This window comes from Castor canadensis, chromosome 5 (assembly GCF_047511655.1).
Source record: "Castor canadensis chromosome 5, mCasCan1.hap1v2, whole genome shotgun sequence".
In the NCBI taxonomy this organism is placed as follows: Eukaryota; Metazoa; Chordata; class Mammalia; order Rodentia; family Castoridae; genus Castor; species Castor canadensis.
The window spans coordinates 11,653,090-11,676,554 of record NC_133390.1 but is presented as its reverse complement, the minus strand read 5'-3'; the positions used below and the strand labels follow the sequence as shown (position 1 = coordinate 11,676,554).

The following is a 23,465-nucleotide window of genomic DNA, read 5'->3' as shown; positions in this document are numbered from 1 at the left end:
TTACTTCTTTACCCAGCTGGTCAGCAGCCAATGTATACCAATCAGTGAGCAGGATTTCTAGTTGGAGAAATGAGGAAAAAAGAAATATGTAACTCTTTCACCAAGCTATATGGTTCTTCTTCTTCTTTTTTTTCTTTCACTTGTATATTAGCATATTTTAGTTGCATTGGGGGTACATTGTGACATTTACAAAAGTGCTGACGATATATCATAGTTGGATTCACCCCCTCCATCATTCTCCTTTATCCTTCCTCCTCCCCCACTTCTCAGAACAGTTTCAACAGGTCTCATTGTTCCACCTTCACACATAAATCCACAGTACTTCCACCATTTTCATCCTCCTTCACCCTTTCCTTATGCCCTCCCTACTCCCACTGGTACCAACCCCAAGACAGTACTTGTTTTACTTTCCTGCCCTTCATTTAAAAAAAAAGACATTTTTGTTTGTTTATGATGGTTATATGGGCAGTTTCACTGTGATGTTTCCATGTGAGTGTGTGCAAGCATGTGTGTGTGTGTGTGTGTATTATACCCTGAATTGGTTCATCCTCTCCATTATTCTCCTTTCTACCTTAGTCTCCTTCTTATGGTGATTTCAACAAGTTTGAATGTTCCATATTCACAGTCTTATAGAGAGTACATCATCCATATTCACCTTCTTTACTTTCTTCATCAAGCTCAAGCAGAAAATTATATTCAACCCCCCCGCACATTTTTAACACCTCAGATGCTACCTGCCAATGACAGGATCCATTTCTGGAAATGGTTATTACCCCTATTAGCTAGTTTGCAAGGTGCCCAAGAGGTAGATCATCTCAGCTTCCTCTCTACCATTTTTGAGTTAGAATCTGAGGACAATCCTAGGCAGACAACTCATGATGGAAGTCTTAGGACTGGATCTGTTTTAACTAGTGATTAGAAACTCATTGTTAGTTTCCAGTCAGACATTTCTGTGATGGCCTTCATAATAATGCAAGCTAGACAGCAATAATAGAAGGAAAAGAAAATGACCATGGGCATAGCCCAAACTATATGCTTTCATTTCCTTCTGCATTGAATCAGTTTTAAATTTTTTGGAGACTAAAGATCTGCTTGCAATTTTCTTTCTCCCAGGCCTATCTCAGTCCTCGTGAAAAACAAAATAAAATAAAACACTCCCCAGACCTATACTCCATCGCTCCCCACACACATTGATCTTAGCATAATGGATGCATTTGAGGAACCACTGATGCTCCTGACTTACAAGGGACTTTGTCCTAATAAGTCCATCAGAAGTTGAAAGTGCATGAAATATACCTAACACATCATAGCTTAGTGACACAGCACACTATATCAGTTGTTTACCCTCATAGCTCTGCAGCCCCCACTGTGGTATTGCTTTGCACCATTGTAAAACTGAAAAATCGTTAAGTTGAATCATCATAAGTTAGGGACTGTCCCTATAAGATGATTGAATTGGTGTTTGTGAAATAAACCAGCTAGAAAGAGGAAGGAGAGCAGCAAGTCAAGTTGGAGAGGGAAGACTGGCATCAAAGAACCTGGGGCATTTTTTATTTGAGGAACCAGAAGACTTTCCCTTACATAAAGTTGTTACTCAGATTACCAAGAGAGACTTGATAAGTGTCGAATGCACCGCAATCAGAGACAGGACTATAATGTGCCCTGAAAACGCAGTCATGCCTTCAACCTTCTACTTCTTAGTGTAGACAGGATTCTGTAGCAGCTCACTGCTACCATCCTGTCCTTGCCTTCCAGCTGCCAGGCCCTACATTTCATCCAGCAATGGTGATGCTGTTAAAGAAGGAGCTGGAGAAGTCAGAGTCTCCCGGCTGCATCTCCAGGAGGGATGAGGGCCAAGTGTGTTGGTCTCAGCTGTGAAGTGGCCAAGGAAACAGGACAAGAGGCCTTCCAGACTTGGACACTGGTGACTCATCTCCAGTCTCTGCTCTCAGAATCAGTCAACATCTCCAAGTTTGTGCCTATCAGGATGGTAGACAAAATCAAGTTCAATAACACACTGTGTGTGCAGGAGCTGGGGAACAGATACTTCCAGATGTTGGTGGGCAATTCAGCCATATTTATCCAAATAAAAAGACATGGGCTAGGGATGGAGCTCAAAGGGTAGTATGCCTGCCTAGCAAGTACAAGGCCCTGAGTTCAAACACCAGTACTGCCAAATAAAAAGACACACATGCCCTTCAGCAGAGCCATTTCCCTCATAGGGTTTTATCTTATACATGTGATTACACATACATAAAGTGCAGTATCACGAAGATGTCGACTGCAGTATTGTTTGAACAAAAGAAATTAAAAATAACCCAAATGCCCATCTCTAAATGAAAGCTTGGACAAATAACACTTGGATGAAAAGGAAATCAGCATTGCTATTTTAAAAAAAAGAATCAAATTGTACATTCTGATATAAAATTAGTTCTGTGAATAATATGAAATAAAAAAAGAACTGCACAGTACTGTGAATAATGTGCTACTCTTTGTACAAAGTCTGTATTTATGTACATGTACACTGGTGTGTGCATAGAATATCTCTGCAAACATCCACAGGAAGCTTGTTAACTGCCATTCCTTCCAAAAAGAAGGAGCCAATGGCTGGAAAATGGGAGAGGTAAGTCTGCATCATATACCCTTTTTGTACAGTCAGCTTTCTGTCTCCTGACAAAATATCTGAGATAATCAACTTAAGAGGAAAGGCTGATTTTGGCTCACAGTTTTAGAAGCCCCTGGGCCATGTTATTTTGAGCCTGTTGCAAAGCAGAGTATCATGGCAGGGAATGTGTGGCAAAGGAGATCTGTTCACCACATGGAGGCCAGGAAGGGGGTCTCAATATCCCTTCCAAGGACACAACCCCAATGTCCTGACTTCCTCCCACAATTCCCACCTCCTAAGGGTTCTACCTTCTCCCATCAGTGCCACAAGCACTTCAACACATGGCCTTTGGAAACATTTGAGATCCAAATCATAACACTTTTCTACCTTTCACAGTGTGGACCATATTTAAGTATTAATTTTTTTAAAAAACTGAAAAAAATTCTCTAGAAATGACATCATGAAGGCTATCACAAGGAACTTTCCTAATGTCCTCAAGATTGGAAGTCCAAAGTCAGTCTCGGCAGCCTAACAGCAAGGTGTCAACAGGATGGTTCTCACCTGTACACAAATTCAATACTTTATTTTCACTCTTCTGATAATATATTTTCTAGGACTTCTTGTTCTTTTTTTGTTAACATTTTAAAAGTCTGTATGGCATGATAACTACTTAAGGGGAAGATGAGATTTCTTTATACTTTCAAGAGATACTATGATACTTTAGGCACTAAGGCAGAGAAAGTAATGCTTTTTTTAGTTCCACCTTGGTTTACTTTAAACAGGTCAAGATAACATTTGTTGTAAGGTGTAACCTATTGTTAATATCCATGGTCTCAATTGTTTAGCTATAAAGCCAGATTCCTTAGACCAAATCTTTTGTACCTGAAGTGTTCTGAGATACCTTGAGATGGTTAAAAGAAAAATTTTTGTTAAAATGGTTTCAGTTTCATTTTGTAAGGTACACTTTTAAAATTTTTCCATCCCTTGTAATTCTTCATGTACTAGTCCTAGAAAAATAAGTATGTGAAATGAAAACAACTTGATGGGAGGAAATTTCCACAGGGCTTGTTTTCCAAAGATAGTACTGTTTAGAGGAACAAAACTATGCTTCTTTGGTGTGTTGTAAAATCCTTACTTAACAAGGTTTGTGAATGGAAATGTAGTACCCAAGTCACATTCTGCTTTAAAAGGTAACAAATACAGATGAGTTAGAAGGAAAAAAAACCAGGATGGTTCTTCCTGGAATCTCCAGAGGAGAATCAATTTCCTCTCTTTTCCCAGCTCCAGGGGTTACATGTGAACATTCCTTGGCTTGTGGCCACAGCACTGTGACCTCTGTGTGCCTTGGATCCAGACTCTTGGCAGTTCTGACAATGGCACCCCCACTGACCAGACCCTCAGTGAGGCAGACAGCTTGGATTCCAACAGGCTAAACCATGAAGGAGGTTTAGTGGTCTTCTATTATCAATAAATGTCAGTTAACATTTATTAGCACTTAGTATATTCCACTCACTGAGCTGGGTGGTTTACATGTCTTTCATCGTTTTATTTTCTTCAAATCCTAAGAGATATGCCCTATTATTTTTCCAGTATTACAAATAAAATCTCTTTTTTATAAGAGATTGATGAATGATCCCATTCTTTTTTATTTCATGGGCTCTTGGAGGTTAAAAGTTTATGTGTTCCAAACCATTTACACTTACTAAGCAATAGTGCATGTGTCCTAATCACAGATTCAGTCATCATTTCCATTAAACTTGAAAAGGAGCACAAGAAACCCCATTACCACATTTGCGAATAAACTCTTGACAGTCTGAGGAGACTAGGTGGGAAACTTGGAAACAGAAATAATTGTAGTGAAAACAGCAACACAGTCAACCCTCCCTGGCCATGGATTCCATGTTTTGGGGCTCAACTACCCATGACTCACAAATATTTGGGGGGAGAAAATCACATTCATACTGACTGCTTTTTCTCATCGTCATTTCCTAAACAACATAGTATAAAAACCATTTCCATAGCGTTTACATTGTATTAGGTATTAGATTAATCTAGAGATGATTTAAAATGTATGGGAGAGTTGTGTAAATTATAGGAAAAGCTACACCATTTTATACAGGAGGCTTGCACATCTGTGGGTTTGTTATCCACAGTGGTCCCAGAACCAATGCCCTAAAGGATGCCAAGGGTTCAGTGCATCAGTAATAGCGAAGGCCTACTGAGCTGAAGGGGAAAACTGCACTCTGGTCCCTGCTCTGTCACTCACTGGCTATGCCAAGCTAGGAAGCCACTCACTCACCTGCTGAGGGTTCATGTCTCCTCCTTGGTAAACACAGGTCCCCTCCCAGAGACTCTGGCTTAATTGCACAGAGTAGAATTAGACATGGTATTTTTTTAAGTTCCCCAGGCAACTCTAATGTGAAGTCAGAGTTGAGTAGACAGGGTTTATTTTTCCCATGCCTGGTAGCTGCGTCCAGGTAGCCAATAGGGGGGGAAGGGGGACACACCTGGGACTCTGAGAGTGGCAGAGTAGCTGGAAGTGGCAAGTGGACCAGATTTGGGTAGGGCAGTAGGCACAGCACTGAGAGTTGTAAACGTTGACTCCCCAGGGCTCAGGCCACCTGGTGAGGCCAAGCAGAAGAGCTCTTGACCATTGTGACATTGCTTATCAAGTCAGTGACAAAGACTCATGTGACTTAAGAGCTTCCAAAAGACACATTGCAAAGCAGGGTCACAGAAAAGGCCCAACAGTAGTCTGCTGCCAAAGCTGGTCATCATGTCCCTCTCCCTTTCCCCTGCACCCACCTTGTCTGGACCATATTATTTTTTCCACCAAAACTTACAGGAGCAGTATCATGGGGTAGTGTTTGGGAGAAGGGAAATAGGTTTTCACATATTCTGCCAGCAGAAGGGAAAATTAATAGGGGCCTTTGAAGTTTCTATCAGAATTGAAAATCTGCAACTATTTATATAATAATTTCACTTATGGAAATCTGTTAGAAATAGCCCAACATGAGTAACACAAAGATATGTGTGCATGTTTTTCTTATGGTATTACTTATAATACCAATTCAACAAAGAAAGCAAAACAAGCCACAGAAGGAAAAAACTAAATATCCACATTTCGGTGAGCCAATAAACAATTTATAGTCCATTCTTATTGTTCAATACCAAGCAGTGTTTAAAGAGATTAATGATAAATATCAACTGACATTTGTCAGCACTCAATATAGTCCACACAGCACTCTAGACGCCTTTGTATGATTTTTATCCATTTATTTTCTGCAAATCCTAAGAGATACACATTATTATTATTCCAATTATGCAGATAAAAATTAGAGTATAGAAAAAATTAAGTAACTTGCCAGATCCTACCACTAACAAGTGGCAAAGCTGGGATTTGAATTCAGGTAGTCTGGTAACAGAGCTGGAGCTATTCTTGCCTAAGCTAGGTTATCGCTGTTTCTGGACTGTCTGTGATATTTTCTTAAGTGCTAAAAGCAAGTTGCAAAACAAATGCACATAGGATAAAACTATTTTTGTAAAGAAAGTATCTTTTTATATGCTGTGCTTTTGTGGTATGTGTATGTGGTTATCTTTTTTATTAACATGTACTGATGGTACACATCAATGAGATTCAGTGTGATATTGCAATATATGTATAGTGTCGTCAGAGACAAATGGCGCTTGGTCTCACTAGAGAAAGAATTCAGGCCAGACACAGAAATTTTAACAGAGTGAAATGTATTAAAGCAGAAGCAAGTGCAAAAGCAAAAGTGTATACCTCCAAACGAAATTGAAGGTGGCAGCATAACCCAGCAGTCAAGTGTCCCCAAAGCAGATAGGATAAGGGACAGTAAGCTAACCAATCAGCCAAGTGAACTGAGCTCTTGCGTCTTAGGCACTTTTATGGATCGAGTTTATGATCAAGGTAAGGATGTCTACATAGCTGCGGCATTTTCCAAGAAATGGGAGGGCATTTCCAGGAATTGGTGTGTGGAGGGTGGTTTACCTTATAAGGCATTCTTAGAGCCAACATGGCACTTTGATGGAGGTGCACACGTAAGGTATATAAAGAGATGTAGATGAGGACTCTGGTTAACTTTTATGGTTGGGAAAGTCTCTGTTGGGTCTGTTTCTGGGAACCACTGACCACTATAACAACAAGAAGTTGGTCAACCATAGTCAACGATAACTTCAAGGCAATGACAAAACAGGATGCTGGCAAAATGTACCTGCACCTCTCTTTGGCTGCTTTGTGTTATTGTTCCCTTTCTGCCTGCCTACACCCATCTTAATACTACATTCACTGATCAAATCCAAAGGCTGTCTTTCTTTGATGTGACTTGGAGCTTTTCCCATCATGGCCTTTTTTTCAGAGTACAGTTGTCACAAACAATCAGAGGACCTTGTTTAATTTCATGACTGCCAGAAGCAGTGCGTAACAGTTGGAGAAAACAATAGGCAAGCAAAGAGCTTAAAATGAGAAGCTGGGAAAGAGTTGCTCATGGGGAGCTTTGAAAATTTCAGACATATTCCTGGATTCTAATAAACCAGGGGAATATTGTTTAATTCCTACATATTTGTGAATTTCCTAAATTCTCTCCTGTTACTGATCTAATTTCATTTTATTGTTGCTGAAGAACACACTTTGTGTGGTTTCAACCAACTTAAATTTATTAAGACTTGTCTTATGGCTTAACAAATGGTCTGTTCCAGAGAATGTTCTATGTGTATTTGAGAAAACTGTGTGCTCTGGAGTGTTCTATACATATAACACAGATCTAATTGGTTTATAGTGCGTTCAAGTCTTCTCTTCCTTTGTTGATTTTCAGTCTAATTTTTCTGTATATTATTAAAAGTGGGGTTCAAAGTCTCTAGTGGGTCAGGATGAAGTTCAGTGTACAGCATGTGCCTAGTATGTGCAAAGCACTGAAAGAGAAGAGGAGGGGAGGAGAGGGGAGAGGACAGCAGTGGAGGGGGTGGAGAGGGGGGAAAGTGAAGGGGGAAGGAAAGGAAAGGTCAAGTCAAGACCTATACTGGTGAATTCCATCAAAAATTTAAGGAAGATTTTAACATCATTCCTTCCCAAACTCTTCTAAAAAACAAAAGGAGAACACTTTCCAACTCAGTCTATAAGGACAGTATTACTCTCATACCAAAACCAAAACTATCACAAGGTGTGACATAATATATGTAATCATACATAAATATTATACATGTATGACTATATGTGTATAATATATATGTACATATACATATATATGCTAGAAATAGTGTATATATATATGTATACATATTATTCAGTCTTAATAAAAGAAGATATGGCCATATGCATATGAATTTGGTTGAACCTGGAGGATATTATGTTACATGAAATAAGTCAGACAAAAAGAAAAATGTTGTTTGATCTCACTCACATGTGGAATCCAAAAAACAAACAAAAACCTCCAGAGGTTTTGAGGCTGGAGGGGACAGGAAATAAGACGTAGGGCTAAGGATAGAAGGCTGCAGATGTGCAGGGTGAATTAAGTCTAGGGATCTACATAGCAAGTTCAAGGCTAGCATGGACTACATAGTAAGACCTTGTCTCAAGAAGCAAACAAGCAAAAATCATGGGATGCACCTTAAATATACACAATTTTAAAAATCACATTCAAAGAAAGAGCTGTTTACACAAAAACATATGCACAAATGTTCCTAGCCATATTATTCTTAAAAGTCCAAAAGTGAAAAAAGTCCACCAATGGATGAATGGATAAATAAATGTAGCACAAACAGTCTCCCCTTATCAGCAGGAGATGCGTTTTAGATGTACGCCTGAAACAGGGACGTACTGAGCCCTGCTTACACTGTTTTCTCCTATTCCTTCTTACTGCAGATCTTAGCAACCTGTACAACATTACAGGTCCTATTTCCTTATTAAGCCTTCCCTTTTTCCTTCAAGGAACCACTGTATAGCTCCTCCTTAGCATACGTGAATCACAGTTATCAGTACTCTTGTACTTTGGGACCATTATTAAGTGAAATAAGGGTCACTTGGACACAAACACTGCGTTACCATGACAGTTGATGTGAGATGACTAGTAAGTGACTAATGGGTGGGTAGTGTATACAACATGGAAACACCGAACAAAGAGGTGATTCATATCCTGGGCAGATGGAGCAGGGTGGTGTGAGGTTTTATCACACGACACACATCGGTGAACAATTTGAAATTCATGAGTGTTTTCTGTTTCTGGAATTTTTTATTTAATATTTTTGGACCTGTTAACCATGGGTAACTGAAACCAGGGAGAATGAAACATTGGGTGAGGGAGGCCTACCATATTTGCATACTATGAAATAATATTTTGCAATAAAAAGGTGAAGTACTGAAATATGCTACAACACGGATGAACCATGAACCATTATGCTGGGTCAAAGAAGTCAGTCATAAAAGACTACATGTTGTACAATGCTGTTGCATAGAAAGTCCAGAAAAGGCAAATCCTTAGTCTGCACAAAGCGGACTAGTGGTTGCCAATGACTAGAAGTTGAGGGAAAGTAAGGAGTGACTGCTGGTGGGTATGGGATTCTTTCTGAAAAAGCGATAAGAGCTTTCTAAAATTGACTGTGGCCATGACTTCACAATTCTGTGAATGGAGTCAAAACCATTGATAGGGTACATTTTATGATGTATGAATTTTACCTTTATAAAGTTGTTAGCAAAACTTAAATGGTAGCCTTAAAATGTTTGCCTTTCCTCTGTCCTTTTCTACAGGGTAGTAGACAGTAAGCAGAGAGGTAAAGCATCCTTGGGAACCTGGAAATGATTTCTTTTGCCTTGTCAGTTTTGACCTGTGCAGTGAAGTGGTTTCTGTGTGCTAACATAACATATCCTCGAAGAGGCAGTACTCAACCTTTGTGCCCTAAGCGATGGTCCAGTTTACAAAGGAGCAACAGGTTTCCTGAAATAGGCCAGAGTTTAATTGCTCTCCTGGATGGATTCTTTGTTTTCTAAATAAAGTCAGGAGCCAATGAGCTCACTGAACTAAATGGAGTTCAGTGAGCGTTACAGTTCTCTGCTGTGTAAATGACCTATTTAGAAGTGAGTCTCATTTGTGAACTGTCCTTAGGGGTTGTTTTAGACCACGGGTTTTTCACATTAATTGTTCTGTAATCTTCAGGGTGAAGGGGAGAGGAACAAAAGAAAGGACAAATTAATCCTATCTTGTAATTGGTAGCAAACCATAATTTGAGGTTTTGCCATTTTGTTGATGGAAAAAAATTGCTATGTGCAGTGATACTGTAATCAAAATGACTAGAAATCCTCAAAATGGAGGAGCAATTTCAGGCTTCCTGGGTTGTCTTAAGCTTAAGTACAGAGAATAAAACATGTAGCAACCACATATTCTGACCAGCATGTAGTGGCCAGAATCTCTTGGGTTTCTTCTCTACAAATCTTTAACCTTGCCATCAGTTCTGTATTGCTTCTTATTTTATATTTTGGGAATGCAAATTCATAGGAGTTGAGAGTTGTAACTCAGGTCACCTAATTTTGCAGGGAGGAGACCCTGATATGACCACCAAGGTCACAGGTACAGAAGGGGATGGCTGGGGTTCACAGTGATCCCTAATGGCTTTGTTCTGTCCCATCCTGTCCCTGACCATGGGTGATTGATGAAAAGAGGAAGACACTGACCCAAGTTAAAAGGGAACACAAAGTGAAAGACATTCTAGAGAGCATGTCACCAATACTCCTCAAAATGTCAAAAACAAGGGAATTCTAAGAATCTCTGAGTACAGAAACCACAGGTGACATCACATTCCTAAATGTAATGCAGTACCTTGGGTGGGATCCTAGAACAGAAAAAAGGACATTGAGTAAAAACTAAGGAAATCTGAATAAACTGGTTTTAATTCATAATAACACATCAACTTCAGTTCATTACTTATGACAAATGTACCATTAGCAGTGTTAGCGATGGGCAAAATTGAGAACAGGGACTCTTTCTAATAGCCTTGTACTTTTTCAGTAGATCTGAAACTATTCTAAAGTCAATAATGGATGAAAAAAAAAAAGAGAGAGGGAAAAGAGAGAACCATAAAGACCACAAGTGGTTGGCATGGAGGATTATGGAACTACCCTGGAAGGCAGTCTATATAATCTGCTGCTGAGATTTCTGGAGTTGCCCAACAACATTTCTTTGATTCCCTGAACTCCCCCAATTCCTACCCCATCCTGTCATGTGCTGAAGTTACTCAGGGAAGATTCTGTTGCCTGCAACCAAATATCTCACTATCAAGTTCTGCCTCTGAGTCCCTTGGAATGAGAGAGCATTAACTCTCAAGTTAGAAGGCAATGGTGGGCCATCGCAAATTTTATCCCACAAATTTCATTCTTTTCCTAAGCAAAGTCTGACTAGAGCAATTGACATGGAGCAGGGCCTATTTGGGCCTTTCTTCTTCTCCCAGCATTTGTCTCTGTAAAGATGGCAGACATTACCAACGGGTTAACAACCCTTATATACAGAGCAGGAATACAGGTGTGGGTGCTGTTGGTATCCTACCATCATTCCCTTCACCAACAAATGCATCCATCCCCCAGCTGCCATAAGTGCTGACTGCTAGAGTCTCAGAGTTGCCCTCATCCCCAGAGAACTTCCACCAATGAAAGGGAGCCCACCTAACCAGCAACACCCAGCCCTCTTGCCTCAAGGTGAAACCAACTATGAGGTAATATGTGTACAAGAGACATCCCCCCCCACACCCTGCATTGCACGGCTGCACTGGAACAATGCCCCTGAAAGAGCCATCTTCAACAACCCCAATGTACCTGAATCCTTTCCTCACCTTCTGCTTCCAGGAAACCAAGCTAAGACTTGCAATGCAGAACCTTTCTCATTGGCCTGTGCAGCCACTACCAACACATGAGAGTTGCCATATGAAGCGAAACCCACATGACATCTCTTCTGGGAACAATACTAACAGGAAAATTTGTGACAGCACAAAAGGAAGAACAACAGAGAAACTAGAAACCTAAATGGTCTGCCTATTTAACCCATGACTTCTGCAAATGCCAAACAGAGTGTGGAGAGAGTGTGTGTGTGTGTAGAGAGAGTGTGTGTGTGTGTAGCCTAGAGAGGAACAGCCTGTGACTTTCTTGTGGGCATACAAAGTTCAGGCACCACCCATCGTCCACCTCTGGACAGCCCATCTCAGTCACCTGACATAATTCTGCAGGAATCATGTCTGCAGGACCAAAGGGGATAGATGAAGTGAAAGCACAGTCTTTCCTCTGAGCAGCTGTCGTGTGTGATAGTGGAGGCATCTCTCACTCTCATTAGCAGAATGTTCCACCAAAGGAGCAGATGCACTGTCTTAACAGCATCCCTACATGTAACATCAGGGGACAATCCCACAGTTAGGCATCTTTATTCCTAAATATAACCTGTATTGTTTTTCTCCTGCTATTGTTTAATGCAAGCTGAGTTTTTAAAAAGAGAGTGTTTGGGCAGGAAATGTGTAGGTGTGATGAAGTAGAAACCCAAAATAACAGTGGCCAAAAAATAAATTAAAATCTATTTATCTCTTAGGTAAAAGTGTAAGCTGGTGTGGTGGCTCAACGGTTTAACTCTTGCAAGGGATAGACTCCTACTACCTCAATGTTTTGTCATTTCTAGAGTGTCACTCGTCAAGTGAGTCCAATGTAGCTCACCATCATGTTGGACTTCAGCAGCAAGTGGAAGCAGGAAAAAGGAGGGAGAATATACTCCTTCTTTTTTAAAAGCATGGTGTAGACCACATATCACTCTGACTCACTTTTCATTGACCAAAAGATTGAATGTGGAGCCACACCTAGCTGCAAGGGAGGCTGGGAAAGGAGGGTTTAATTTTGGAGTCCATCTAAGATTTGAGCATTTAATTACTATGAGAGAAAAAAAAGATGGATGCAGGAGGACAGTTCACAGGAGATAAGATGCCAGGAGAAATGGCACCTTCTTAGGGAAATGGGGATGATTTGAGGCTCCCAGACACTCCAATTCAGAGCTTCTTAGTAGACACACTACTGCTCACCACATTCTCCTTTCCTCCTGTCATGTCGCTCCCCCTGTAATCACTGTGGTTTGACCAACGAAATGCAGATAAAAGTGATACATGTCACTTTCAGGCAGAAGCTAAAAAGGCCAGCACACAGGTCCTGACCTCTTTGTTCTCTCCGTCACAAGACCAACAAGGTACTAGACAGGCTGCTCCATCAGTCCCAGAACCACAGATGATATGAGCAGGGCCACGGTGACCCAAGGTGGACATGCAGCAAGAGTGAGAAATGAACCAGGATGTCATTGCAAGACTCTGAGGTTTCCGGTTGTCGTGTGTCACTGCAGCATGGCCTTGCCTAGCCTGGTGAGGACAGCACCATGTCCTCCTGCCAGTGACTCACAGTGGAATCTTTGTTCAAAAAGTGCCATCTGTAAGGTACTGCCAAATTAAGACCATGCCACGTGTGGAAAGGAAAGATTTATTAGAAATCCAGGCCGAAGGGCTGCCCCCCTCCGCCCTGGCCCAGATCAGGGAGCAGTGACTTGGCTGAATTGGGTATTGGGCTTTATAGGAGGGGCTGAGCCATGGGAGAGGGAGAGTGTCTCTGGTCTCTGTTTATCTGCCATCACCAGATGAACAGGTCTCCATGCCTGGCTAGTTGAGCAACTGGAAGTTGCTCATAAGTAACTAGTAAGTTAGTCATAAATCAGGGGGTCTGGTTTTAAGGTGTAGCCTCAGGACCTTCCACCCACCCCAAGAATGCCAGGGACCTAACATTCCAGTCTTTTGTTGGTATTATGGGCACCAATCGATGTAGCTGCTTTGTGCTGAGTGGGGGCATCATTAAAGGGGGTTGGGCTGGAATTTGGAAATTTGTGAGGTCCCCAGGAGCGGAGGTTAACGGTCTGTCCCAGGCTTCATTTGCAGACAAGGCCAGTTTTTGGGAGAAGGTTGAAGTTGCACCTGGTGGGAAGTCTGCCGGCTGAGTTCCCTGAATGATCCTGGAAGCATCTAGGGTTAGAGAGCATTTTCCTGGTTTAAGGGTTTGTATTTCCATAGCATCATTACATGTGCAGCTGTTTTTCTTTCTATAGTAGCCTCTATAATGGACCTAATAGATCGTATAGCCAAGGGAAGGAAGCAGGGAAGTATTGTGCGTGCTGTTTTGATATTAGAAAAGTTGGCCAGTGGGTGAGGTTGGAGCTCCGTATGGTTTGGGGTACCCCACCACTGAGTCTCTCGGGCTGTCATTGTAAGACTTCTGTCCTAGACAAGTTTGGTTCCCCCACTAGGGTGGAGAATTGTTTTCCATGGAGAGAGATACAGTAATTCCCAATAATGGAAGTTTTAAGGAGCCAGATGCTGTCCTGTGTTATGAGAAGGCACTTTCCTTCTAACTCCCTTGGGTCTAACTCCCTCACCTCCCAGGGCCAGTGGTCTCCCATGTTGGTCCCCCGCACACATAGCACGAAGTGACATTTAATGTCTGGACTATAGATTGGGCAGTGTGAGGAACAAGTTTTTAGTTGTGACAGAAATGGGGATTTATCTGGCATTTCCTCATAAAAGGAGTGAAGACCTGGTATGGGGAACACTCATGGGTAACAGTTGTTAACTTAAGGTATAACAGAGTCCCGGGGTCAGAACCCTGGCCATCTGTCCTTATGCTAATTATTTGTCCCTGTGTCCAATCAGTTGGCTGAGTACAGTGAAATTCACAGGGTTGCAGGTGCCTTGGCTGCAGTTAAGGGCAGTAGTGCCCTTTTGAAGGAGGGCTAAGTGTGTAGCCCCGTGCCATGTGGCCATGAAACACAACTCCAATAAGGGCAAAAATGATAACCCTCATTATTACACCAGGAGTTGTCTCCCCAGCACATATATTTTTCATCTGATTTGTAGGTCCTTTCCCAAGCCAGGCCCACACAGCCACAGCCTGTACCTCCACGTAGCTTGTCTATGGCCGCACATGCATCAAACAATAATGACCCCGGTTTTTCAGGATCGAACACCTGGGTTCGAGTAACAATGCTCCCAGTGAGGTGGCCACTCCTGAGTTCTAACCACTGCTCCACAGGGTGATAAGTGGGGTTGAAGCAGGTAAATTGATTATCATGGGAGCACACCTGATAGATGGTGTGATTGTGAGTGCATGACCTGATGACAGAGCCTGCACAGGAATAGTGAGTGTGGAACAGTAAAGTCTTAGTAACAATACGTCCTGCCCTTGCAATGAGTATGCATGGGTCACAGGAGGACGATTTCTGGGCTGCGAAGGGAAAGCAGATCGAGAGCCAGGTGAGGAATATTCAGGAGTGGGAGAGGGAGAGAGTTTGCAGGGGAGGCGTAGCCGCGTGGGGCCCAGCGGTACGCAAGAGTACTCATCCTTTCTTGTAGTGGAAGAGTCTGAAGTTGGTGGGCAATGTTTTATCCTTGAGAGGTGCTGCCACTGGGGGATCCCGTTGAGTTTGACAGCGGTGGGCATTGTGAGGATGACCAGATGAGGGCCAGTCCATAAAGATGAGGGCTGTCTTTAAATTCTTGTGGCAAAACTGACCAAGTTAGTTGTTATGAAGCGTTTGTGGGACCTTTAAAGGCAAATAGAGGCTGGCTGACTGTCAGAATGCAGGTTAAATATAACACTTTTGGATAAAAGAGAGCTTTAGCTCATTATTTAAACTGACACTTTTAACTTTGTAAATGTTTGTACCATATTTAGATAAAGTATGGACACATAACACAGTTATAAGGTGGTCATTTTAGAGACCTTTGCATGAGCAAATATGTAAATGAACTCTGATTTAGTAGTACTTAAAGCTTGACAAGATCAACAGAAAACACAAGTCCTATAACTGTTTTTTTTTGTAGATGTTACTCAGAGCAGAATAATATTAAGTAGCCTTATTATGTTATGGACATAGAGAATTAGATTTTAGTTTGACATGACCTTAAAAATCTTTTTAGGCAGCTCTTAGATTACAGTTAACTTTACCTTTATCATACATTGGAGTTTATCTATAAAAAAATTGTCTCTTCTTTTTTGGCTGGTGGAGACCGTCCACCCCCACCACGGAGATCTGTGAAGGATAAAGCTTACCTGAGAAGTCAGGTAGCACCAAGTAGGTGATTGAGGCCACTACCTGCTACTTGGACGGTTACACTGGGCTCCTCTGAGGTGATCTTGAAGGGGGCCAAGTTCCCAGGGCCACATCAGTCTTCTGCCGCCAGGCCCAAGAGGTCCGTGAAGCCTTTGGTCTGTTGAGAGTGGGAGTGGGAGACTGACCTACCTTGCAGAGACAAAAAGAGGCAGTCATCCTTTCAGTGTCCATCCTGGCCACATTGTGGACAGGGTCCTGGTGGCAGGCGAGGTGAAGGGCAGTATTTTGCCCAATGTCTTGTCTGGTTGCACCTGAAGCAGGCCCTCGAGGTGTGCGTTGTTGTCTGGCCCGTCTCGAAGTTGGAGGAGGTAGCCTAAGGGCAGCTGCCAAGAGCTGGGCCTTTCACTGGTCTCAAACCTCATCTCAGTTATTAATACCTTAAATGCCATTTTCACAAGATCTCCCTGGGGGGTTTGAGGGCCACCCCCTGCCTGTTTAAGTTTTCTTGAATATCAGGGAAGGATTGGGAAATAAAATGAAAGTTGAGAATAATTGGGTTAGGTATTTAAATTCTTTAATATAGGAGACTGAGTCATTAGAGAAGGAGCCAAGTAGCAGGTGGGAAGGAGAAGGTTGAGGGTGTAGCAGGGGTTGAGGGCAAGGCTGGAGGTGTTGGTTCCTGAGGAGCCAATGACTCAGGGTCAATAGTGACTACTGTAGGAATAGGGTGGCGGCTGTTTGGGAGAGCCAGCCGGGGTGGAAGAAGGGGGGTCTGAGTCATGGGAGGATGGGGTGGGAGAAGAGATTGATGTAGAGGACTGGCAGGAGGAGTTGGGAGGTGGGCAGACAAAGCCTGTGAGGTCACAAGTAAGAGAGTTTAGTGAGAGGGAGAGACACAGACTTTGAGAGGGGTTTGTTGTTGGCAAGGAGGATTTGAACAGGGTTACAAGATTGGAGCAGGGAGGGTTGAGAGCAGAGAAAGGAAAGCTTGGACAAATGGAATTTCGGATCACTGGCCGTTGCGATGGCAGAAATTGTTAAGACCTAGAAGTGCATGAAAATCAGAAGTACTGTTTTCAGGCCATTGTGAATGATTGTCTAGCTTGTACTGAGGCCAAATGGTGTTGCAGTAATAAATCAGCTGCTTAGGTTATATAGCATCTTGGAGACCAAGGGGGAGGGTACGGTGAAGGCATCCCAGTGGACGCATCTAATGTAGAGTAGGAAGTCTCCATAATGTAGAAGGAGGGAGAGAGAGAGAGAGAGAGAGAGAGAGAGAGAGAGAGAGAGAGAGAGAGAGAGAGTGAGAGTGAGAGAGAGAGTGAGGCAGGTGCCTTGGTGAGTTTACTCTTCAGGCCAATATAGATCTAGGTCAAGGTCTAACCTCCCTTATGTGACTCAGGCAAGGAGAGCAGAATCCTTTGGTTGCTGTTCTGTCATAGTAAGCTGGAGGGGCTGTTGAGCTCTCACCTTGGGCAGAGGAAAGGAAAACAGGGAGGGAGAGCAAGAGAGAGAGAGAGAGAGAGGAGCGTGTGAGTGTCACCCGAATGGGTTCCCAAGGGCGGGCACTCCCAGCCTGGGTCACTGTCAGTAGAGAATGCCCAACTGGTTAGCCACTCCCCAAGCGGTGGGCGCCCCAGCGGGTGTAGGAGGCATGTTTGGCGCAGCGCCCCGACTATCAGACCAGACAGAGCAGGCAGCCCAGAAAGGGGTGACACTAACCTGCCTGAGGAGTAGGTCAGGTGGAGAGCCGTGGAAGAGAAAGGTTAATGATGGATGCAAAAGCCGGCAAGGCAGGTCCGAAATCCACATTCCGGAGGCTCATGGGGTCAATTCAGCAGTCTGGGTTTGGGAGAGGGCAGGACACGAAGGCCAAGGGAGCAGCCCCAGGCCAGAGCGTCCTTCTAACCTCTCCTGGGTTTCAGCACCAAATGTAAGGTACTGTAAGACCATGTCACATGTGGAAAGGAAAGATTTATTAGAAATCCAGACCACACGGCTGCCCCACTCCCCCAGATCAGGGAGCAGCGACTTGGCTGAATTGGGTAGTGGGCTTTATAGGAGGGGCCAAGCCATGGGGGAGGGAGAGAGTCTCTGGTCTCCGATTATCTGCCATCACCAGATGAACAGGTCGACATGTTGGCTAGTTGAGTAACTGGAAGTTCCTGAGTTGTTTTGCAAGCCGAGAAACAATCAGGCAGGGAGAAACTAGCAGCCATAAATCAGGGGGTCTGGTTTTAAGGTGTAGCCTCTGGTCCTTCCGCCCACCCCAAGAATGCCAGGGACCTAACACCATTTAATGCCACAAGCCTAATAATCCTGGTGGCCGCCTTTTACTGAATATTTACAATGAGGGGCGACCCGGTCCCTGCGTCCCGCGCTGGGCGGCCGCCAAGGGGCTGGGGCGTGCGGGGCCCGGTGCCGCCTGGCAGAGCGCGCGGGCCGCGGTGGGACGTTGAGGCCGGGGACCGGGGGACCGGGGTTGGGGGGATCCAGCGGGGCCGAGGCCTGCGCGCTCTGCCAGGCGGCGCTCCCGACCCTCGGCCGCAGCCTTTGTTGCCCCCAGCCCGCCGGAGAGGCCGGGGCTCGGCGAGGCCTGGGCGGCGGCCCGGCCTGCGCGCTCGCAGCGTCCGCGGGCCTCGGCCTGGGTTTAAAGTGCCCGGCTGCGGTGCCCGGCCACTGTGCGGGGAAGGCGCCGCCAGTTCGGGCGCAGGGACGGAGCCCTGCCGTTTAAAGCCGCTCTGGAGCCGACCCAGGCCTTGGATCTCCGTTGGCAACTTGAGAAAATGGCTCCAAAGGTTAAACGCACCTGGAAAAATACATAGGTGCCGCATTGCAGCCTCTCCAGATGTGTGGGGATAATAGTTCAGAAGGCGAGAGATCCCCTTGGATTAGCTAAGTAGTCATAATGAAGAAAATTAGTCTTAAAACCTTCCGGAAGTCTTTTAACTTGAATAAAAGCAAGGAAGAGACTGATTTCATGGTAGTACGTACCACCACCATCACTAGCCAGCGACTTTGGAAAAAATGATTCCTTATTTGGCAGCGGCTATGGTAAAGATACGGCCAGCTGTGATATCAACGGTGATGATGAAAAGGGGGGGGAAATAGATCAATAAGTGAGAGCCTGATGGGTACCCTAAAAAGGCGGCTCTCAGCGAAGCAGAAACCTAAGGGCAAGAGCAGCACGCCCTCTGGCTCCGCTGATGAGGACACTTTCTCCTCCCCATCAGCCCCTATGGTCTTCAAGGACGTCAGAGCCCAAAGGCCCATCAGGTCCACTGCCCTCCGCAGTCAGCACTACAGCCCCGCACCCTGGCCTCTTCGACCTACGAACTCTGAGGAGACATGCATCAAAATGGAGGTGAGAGTCAAAGCTTTGGTTCACTCTTCCAGCCCCAGTCCTGCATTGAATGGTGCTCGAAAGGGTTTTCACGACCTTCCGTGTGAAACTGTTTGCCAAGAGCAAAGCAATCCACTCAAGAGTTCAGAGTCTCCCAGTGGAGACTTGCATCTCCATCTGGATGAACATGTGCCTGTAGTTATTGGATTTACCCTCAGGACTACATTCAGTACACCGTGCCTTTAGACGAGGGGATGTATCCTTTGGGAGGATCGCGGAGCTATTGTCTGGACAGTTCTTCACCCATGGAGGTCTCTGCCCTTCCTCAAGTCGGACGGAGCTCTTTTGCTGAAGATGAGAATCAGGTAGATCGGGACCTAGTCGTCGGCCCAGAGATCTTCGTGGATCAGTCTGTGAATGGATTGTTGATTGGCACCACGGGAGTCCTGTTGCAGAGCCGCAGAGCAAGTCACAACGATGTCCCTCCACTCTCACCATTGCTACCTCCAATGCAGAATAATCAAATCCAAAGGAACTTCTGTGCACTCGCTGGCACAGATGCCCATGTGGCTGAAAGTATGCGTTGTCATTTGAATTTTGATCCTAACTCTGCTCCTGGGGTTGCAAGAGTTTATGACTCTGTGCAAAGTAGTGGTCTCATGGTTGTGACAAGCCTTACAGAGGAGCTGAAGAAACTCGCAAAACAAGGGTGGCACTGGAGACCAATCACACGCTGGGAGGCAGAAGGGAAGCTAGCAAATGTGCCAGATGGTTCTTTTCTGGTTCGGGGTAGATCTGATGACCTTTATCTTTTAAGCCTGAGTTTTCGCTCCCATGGTAAAACACTTCACACTAGAATTGAGCACTCAAATGGTAGGTTTAGCTTTTATGAACAGCCAGATGCGGAAGGACATACATCTATAGTAGACCTAATCAAGCATTCAATCAGGGGCTCTGAAAATGGACCTTTTTGTTATTCAAGGCCTCCCTTACCTGGATGGGCTACTTACCCTGTCAGACTGACCAGTCCAGTGTCACAGTTCATGCAGGTGCGCTCTTTGCAGTACCTGTGTCCTTTTGTTATACGTCAGTATACCAGAATAGACTTAATTCAGAAACTGCCTTTGCCAAACAAAATGAAGGATTACTTACAGGAGAAGCACTACTGAAAGATTGAGAACCCCGCATCTTGCACTTTGGGAATAAGAAAAAGAGATTGAAATACAGTTTACAAACTTTCACTGGCATCAAAATGTTTTGCTGCCATAACTATTTTAGTTTTATGTGTAAAAGAGTCATCGATTTGTTTAGGGGTGGGAAAGTGTCTGCAAGGTGTCTTGGGTTTATTTTGGTTTTTTAAAGAGGGATGTCTTGAGGTTCTAGAAGTGTGAATTATCTTTCATTAATGTGCAGAATAGTCGCAATGTGAATTATCAGATTTTCCTATGTGGCCCCAGTCCTTTGCTGCTATCCACTGTGACTTTTATGCATTAAAAGCACATTTCATTTGTATTCAACCCTAATTAAAGTTGAACGAACCTTGTAGAATGAAAATTACTATGTCTTCAAATGGCCCATTTCCAAATGATAGTGTTGAATAAACACATGTGTGTGATAAGACACAGAATTTACATATACACTGAAAATATTTTATTTAGAATTAAGAGTTGATGTAATCTTGGTTAGGGGACTGCAAATCTGCAACACACCTTTTACAACACTAAATTATTTTTAAATTTGTGCTGGGTTTTTTGGTTGTGAAAGTTGAATTTTTCTGTTACCTTCATTTTCATCTTGTGGTTTGTCTATTTTAATAAATGGCCTTACATTAAAAATTGTAAAGAAATATATACTACCAAAAAAAATACTTACAATGAGCTAAGCCTAATAAATTTTGCTAACATTGTGAAAAATCATTACCTCCATTTGGAGCTGATACTCAGTTGTAAATTTAATTTTTTTTTGAGGTTCTGGAGCTTGAGAGGCAGGTGCTGTCCAGTTTGAACCATCTCTCCAGCCCAATAATCAATTTGTAAATGGCTTCTAAAGGTTCCACTTCATAGTTCATCACTTAAATGCACACAGGTTAGTGTTATTTGAAACAATGCTGCCTGGTGAAAATTTTATATAAAACAAGGAACTTAGGGATAAACCTTGCTCGTTACTATGTCCTCTAAGTTCAGTTTTTCACAGTTGGAAAATTATGAAAATATTCCCGATAGTTAGGAAAAAATGATAATTTTAATGATTTTGCTGCTAATATACTACTTAGCATTTGATGAATAGCCAGGATACTTTGCAAGTAGAGGAGGAATCAACCAAAGATAGCTAAAATGACAAGGATGTTCCTAGCTGACACGACCAGAAGAACAGAGGCAGGGAATCTTCACGAGTTATTTCTAGGTTGTCATTTAGGGCCCAAAAGCCTTCCATATTTCTTCTCTGCAGTCATTATGTCAGTGATGTCTTCCCTCATGGTCACAGGGAGGCTGCCACAGCCCCAAGTGTCACATTCACATATGACAGCATCTAGCAAAAGAAGGGAGAAAGGCAGTGTTTCCTCAGTCACCTGTTTTCCTAGGATAGGAAAGCCATTTTCTGAAGCTCCGTAATAGATCCCTACTTGTGTCACATGGGCACTTTGTGCATGCCTTGCCACAGCAGAAAGTAGCCTCTTCTGTGGGAAAACATGGCTAAATTAGTCAGGACAAAAAAGGTTATGCTGCAGTAACAAACAGCCCCCAATCTCAACAGCTTTATACAGCTCATGCTTGTTTCACTCTCTCATGCTAAAAGTCCACAGAGCCTCCTGGGGATCCATCTGTATGTAGCATGAGGCCTCTCCAGGTCCTGCAGCAGGGGATGAGGCAGCTGGAGGGTCATACACAGCAATCATGTACTTTAATCAGAAGTCATTTTTGTTCCTTCTATCCACCTTAATTGTAACTTGTCCCATGACCAGCCTTGCTACAAGTGAGTTAGGTGTTAGGGAAGCTGAAACCCTGTGTCCACCCTCCTGGCCTTCCTCTGTAATCACCACTCCCTCCTGCTATCTGCTATCTCCTTCCCTCTGCCTCAGTCAACTCTAATATTGTCACTTCTCTGCCTGTTACAGTTGGGATCTTCAATGTCCCCTAAAGGTCCATATGTTGAAGGTTTGGTCCCCAGCCTGTGGTAGTGTTGGGAGGTAGTAGAACCTTTAAGAGGGGCACTAAAAAGAAATCTTATCGAAATATTAACAGCGTTTATACCTGTGCAATGAGATTGTGAAGTAATTTTCATTCTCTTCTAAACATACAAATGTAATTCTTCAGTAATGAAGGGGGAGCTGAGTGCTGGTGGCTCACACCTGTAATCCTAGCTACTCAGGAGGCAGCTATCAGGAGGATCTCAGTTCGAAGCCAGCCCAGGCAAATAGACCCTATCTCAAAAAACCCTTCACTAAAATAGTGTAGCTCAAGGTGTAGGCCCTGAGTTCAAGCCCCAGTACTGCAAAAATAATCATAATGATGATGATGAAAGAGGAAACTGTTTTAAAGAAGCCAAACTTTTTCAACCCCAAGGGGTCACTTCTCCAGACTTGCTTTCAGTCTCACCTTCAGAAGTTAGTTCCCAGCAAAAATTATTAAGTCAGTAATGAAGAATGGATCATCGATGCAATAAAAGAGGAAATTAAAAAGTTCCTAGAAGTCAATGAAAATGAAAACACAACCTACCGGAACCTATGGGACACAGCTAAGGCAGTCTTGAGAGGAAAGTTTATAGCCATGAGTGCATATATTAAAAAGATTGAAAGATCCCAAATCAATGACCTAATGATACATCTCAAACTCCTAGAAAAACAAGAACAAGCAAATCCCAAAACAAATAGAAGGAGAGAAATAATAAAAATAAGAGCTGAAATCAACGAAATAGAAACCAAAAAAACCATTCAAAGAATTAATGAAACAAAAAGTTGGTTCTTTGAAAAAATAAACAAGATCGATAGACCCCTGGCAAACCTGACTAAAATGAGGAGAGAAAAAACCCAAATTAGTAGAATTAGGAATGCAAAAGGGGAGATAACAACAAACACCATGGAAGTCCAGGAAATCATCAGAGACTACTTTGAGAATCTATATTCAAATAAATTTGAAAATCTTAAAGAAATGGACAGATTTCTAGATACATATGATCATCCAAAACTGAACCAAGAGGAAATTAATCACCTGAATAGACCTATAACACAAAATGAAATTGAAGCAGCAATCAAGAGTCTCCCCAAAAAGAAAAGTCCAGAACCTGATGGATTCTCTGCTGAATTCTATCAGACCTTTAAAGAAGAACTGATACCAACCCTCCTTAAACTGTTCCATGAAATAGAAAGGGAAGGAAAACTGCCAAACACATTTTATGA

General features: G+C 43.2%; 2 protein-coding genes and 1 long non-coding RNA gene across 4 annotated transcripts in view; 2 read left to right on the top strand and 1 right to left on the bottom strand.

Annotated features, from left to right (window-relative positions):
* The window catches only part of LOC141423202 (uncharacterized), a 30,121-nt gene that overhangs the window by 3,658 nt on the left and 2,998 nt on the right, over positions 1-23,465 (top strand). Inside the window, exon 3 of one of the 2 annotated variants that reach the window (XR_012447877.1) lies at positions 1,756-2,440. The exons of the other annotated variant lie outside the window; for it this stretch is intronic. This is a non-coding gene — a long non-coding RNA (uncharacterized lncRNA). Of the gene's footprint in view, positions 1-1,755; positions 2,441-23,465 lie in introns of those variants that run through there. 2 annotated transcript variants of the gene reach the window in all.
* LOC109687701 (suppressor of cytokine signaling 6-like) lies at positions 18,571-20,768 on the top strand. The gene is given in 4 exon segments (XM_074072809.1): positions 18,571-18,721; positions 18,723-18,824; positions 18,827-19,277; positions 19,280-20,768. Coding segments are annotated over 4 exon segments (1,599 nt in total). The 5' UTR covers positions 18,571-18,634; the 3' UTR covers positions 20,239-20,768.
* Positions 20,697-23,465, bottom strand: part of Mis18a (MIS18 kinetochore protein A) — a 42,530-nt gene continuing 39,761 nt past the window's right edge. The window contains exon 5 of the mRNA XM_074072811.1: positions 20,697-21,598. The gene's annotated coding sequence lies outside the window, so the exon portion shown is untranslated. The remainder of the gene's footprint in view (positions 21,599-23,465) is intronic.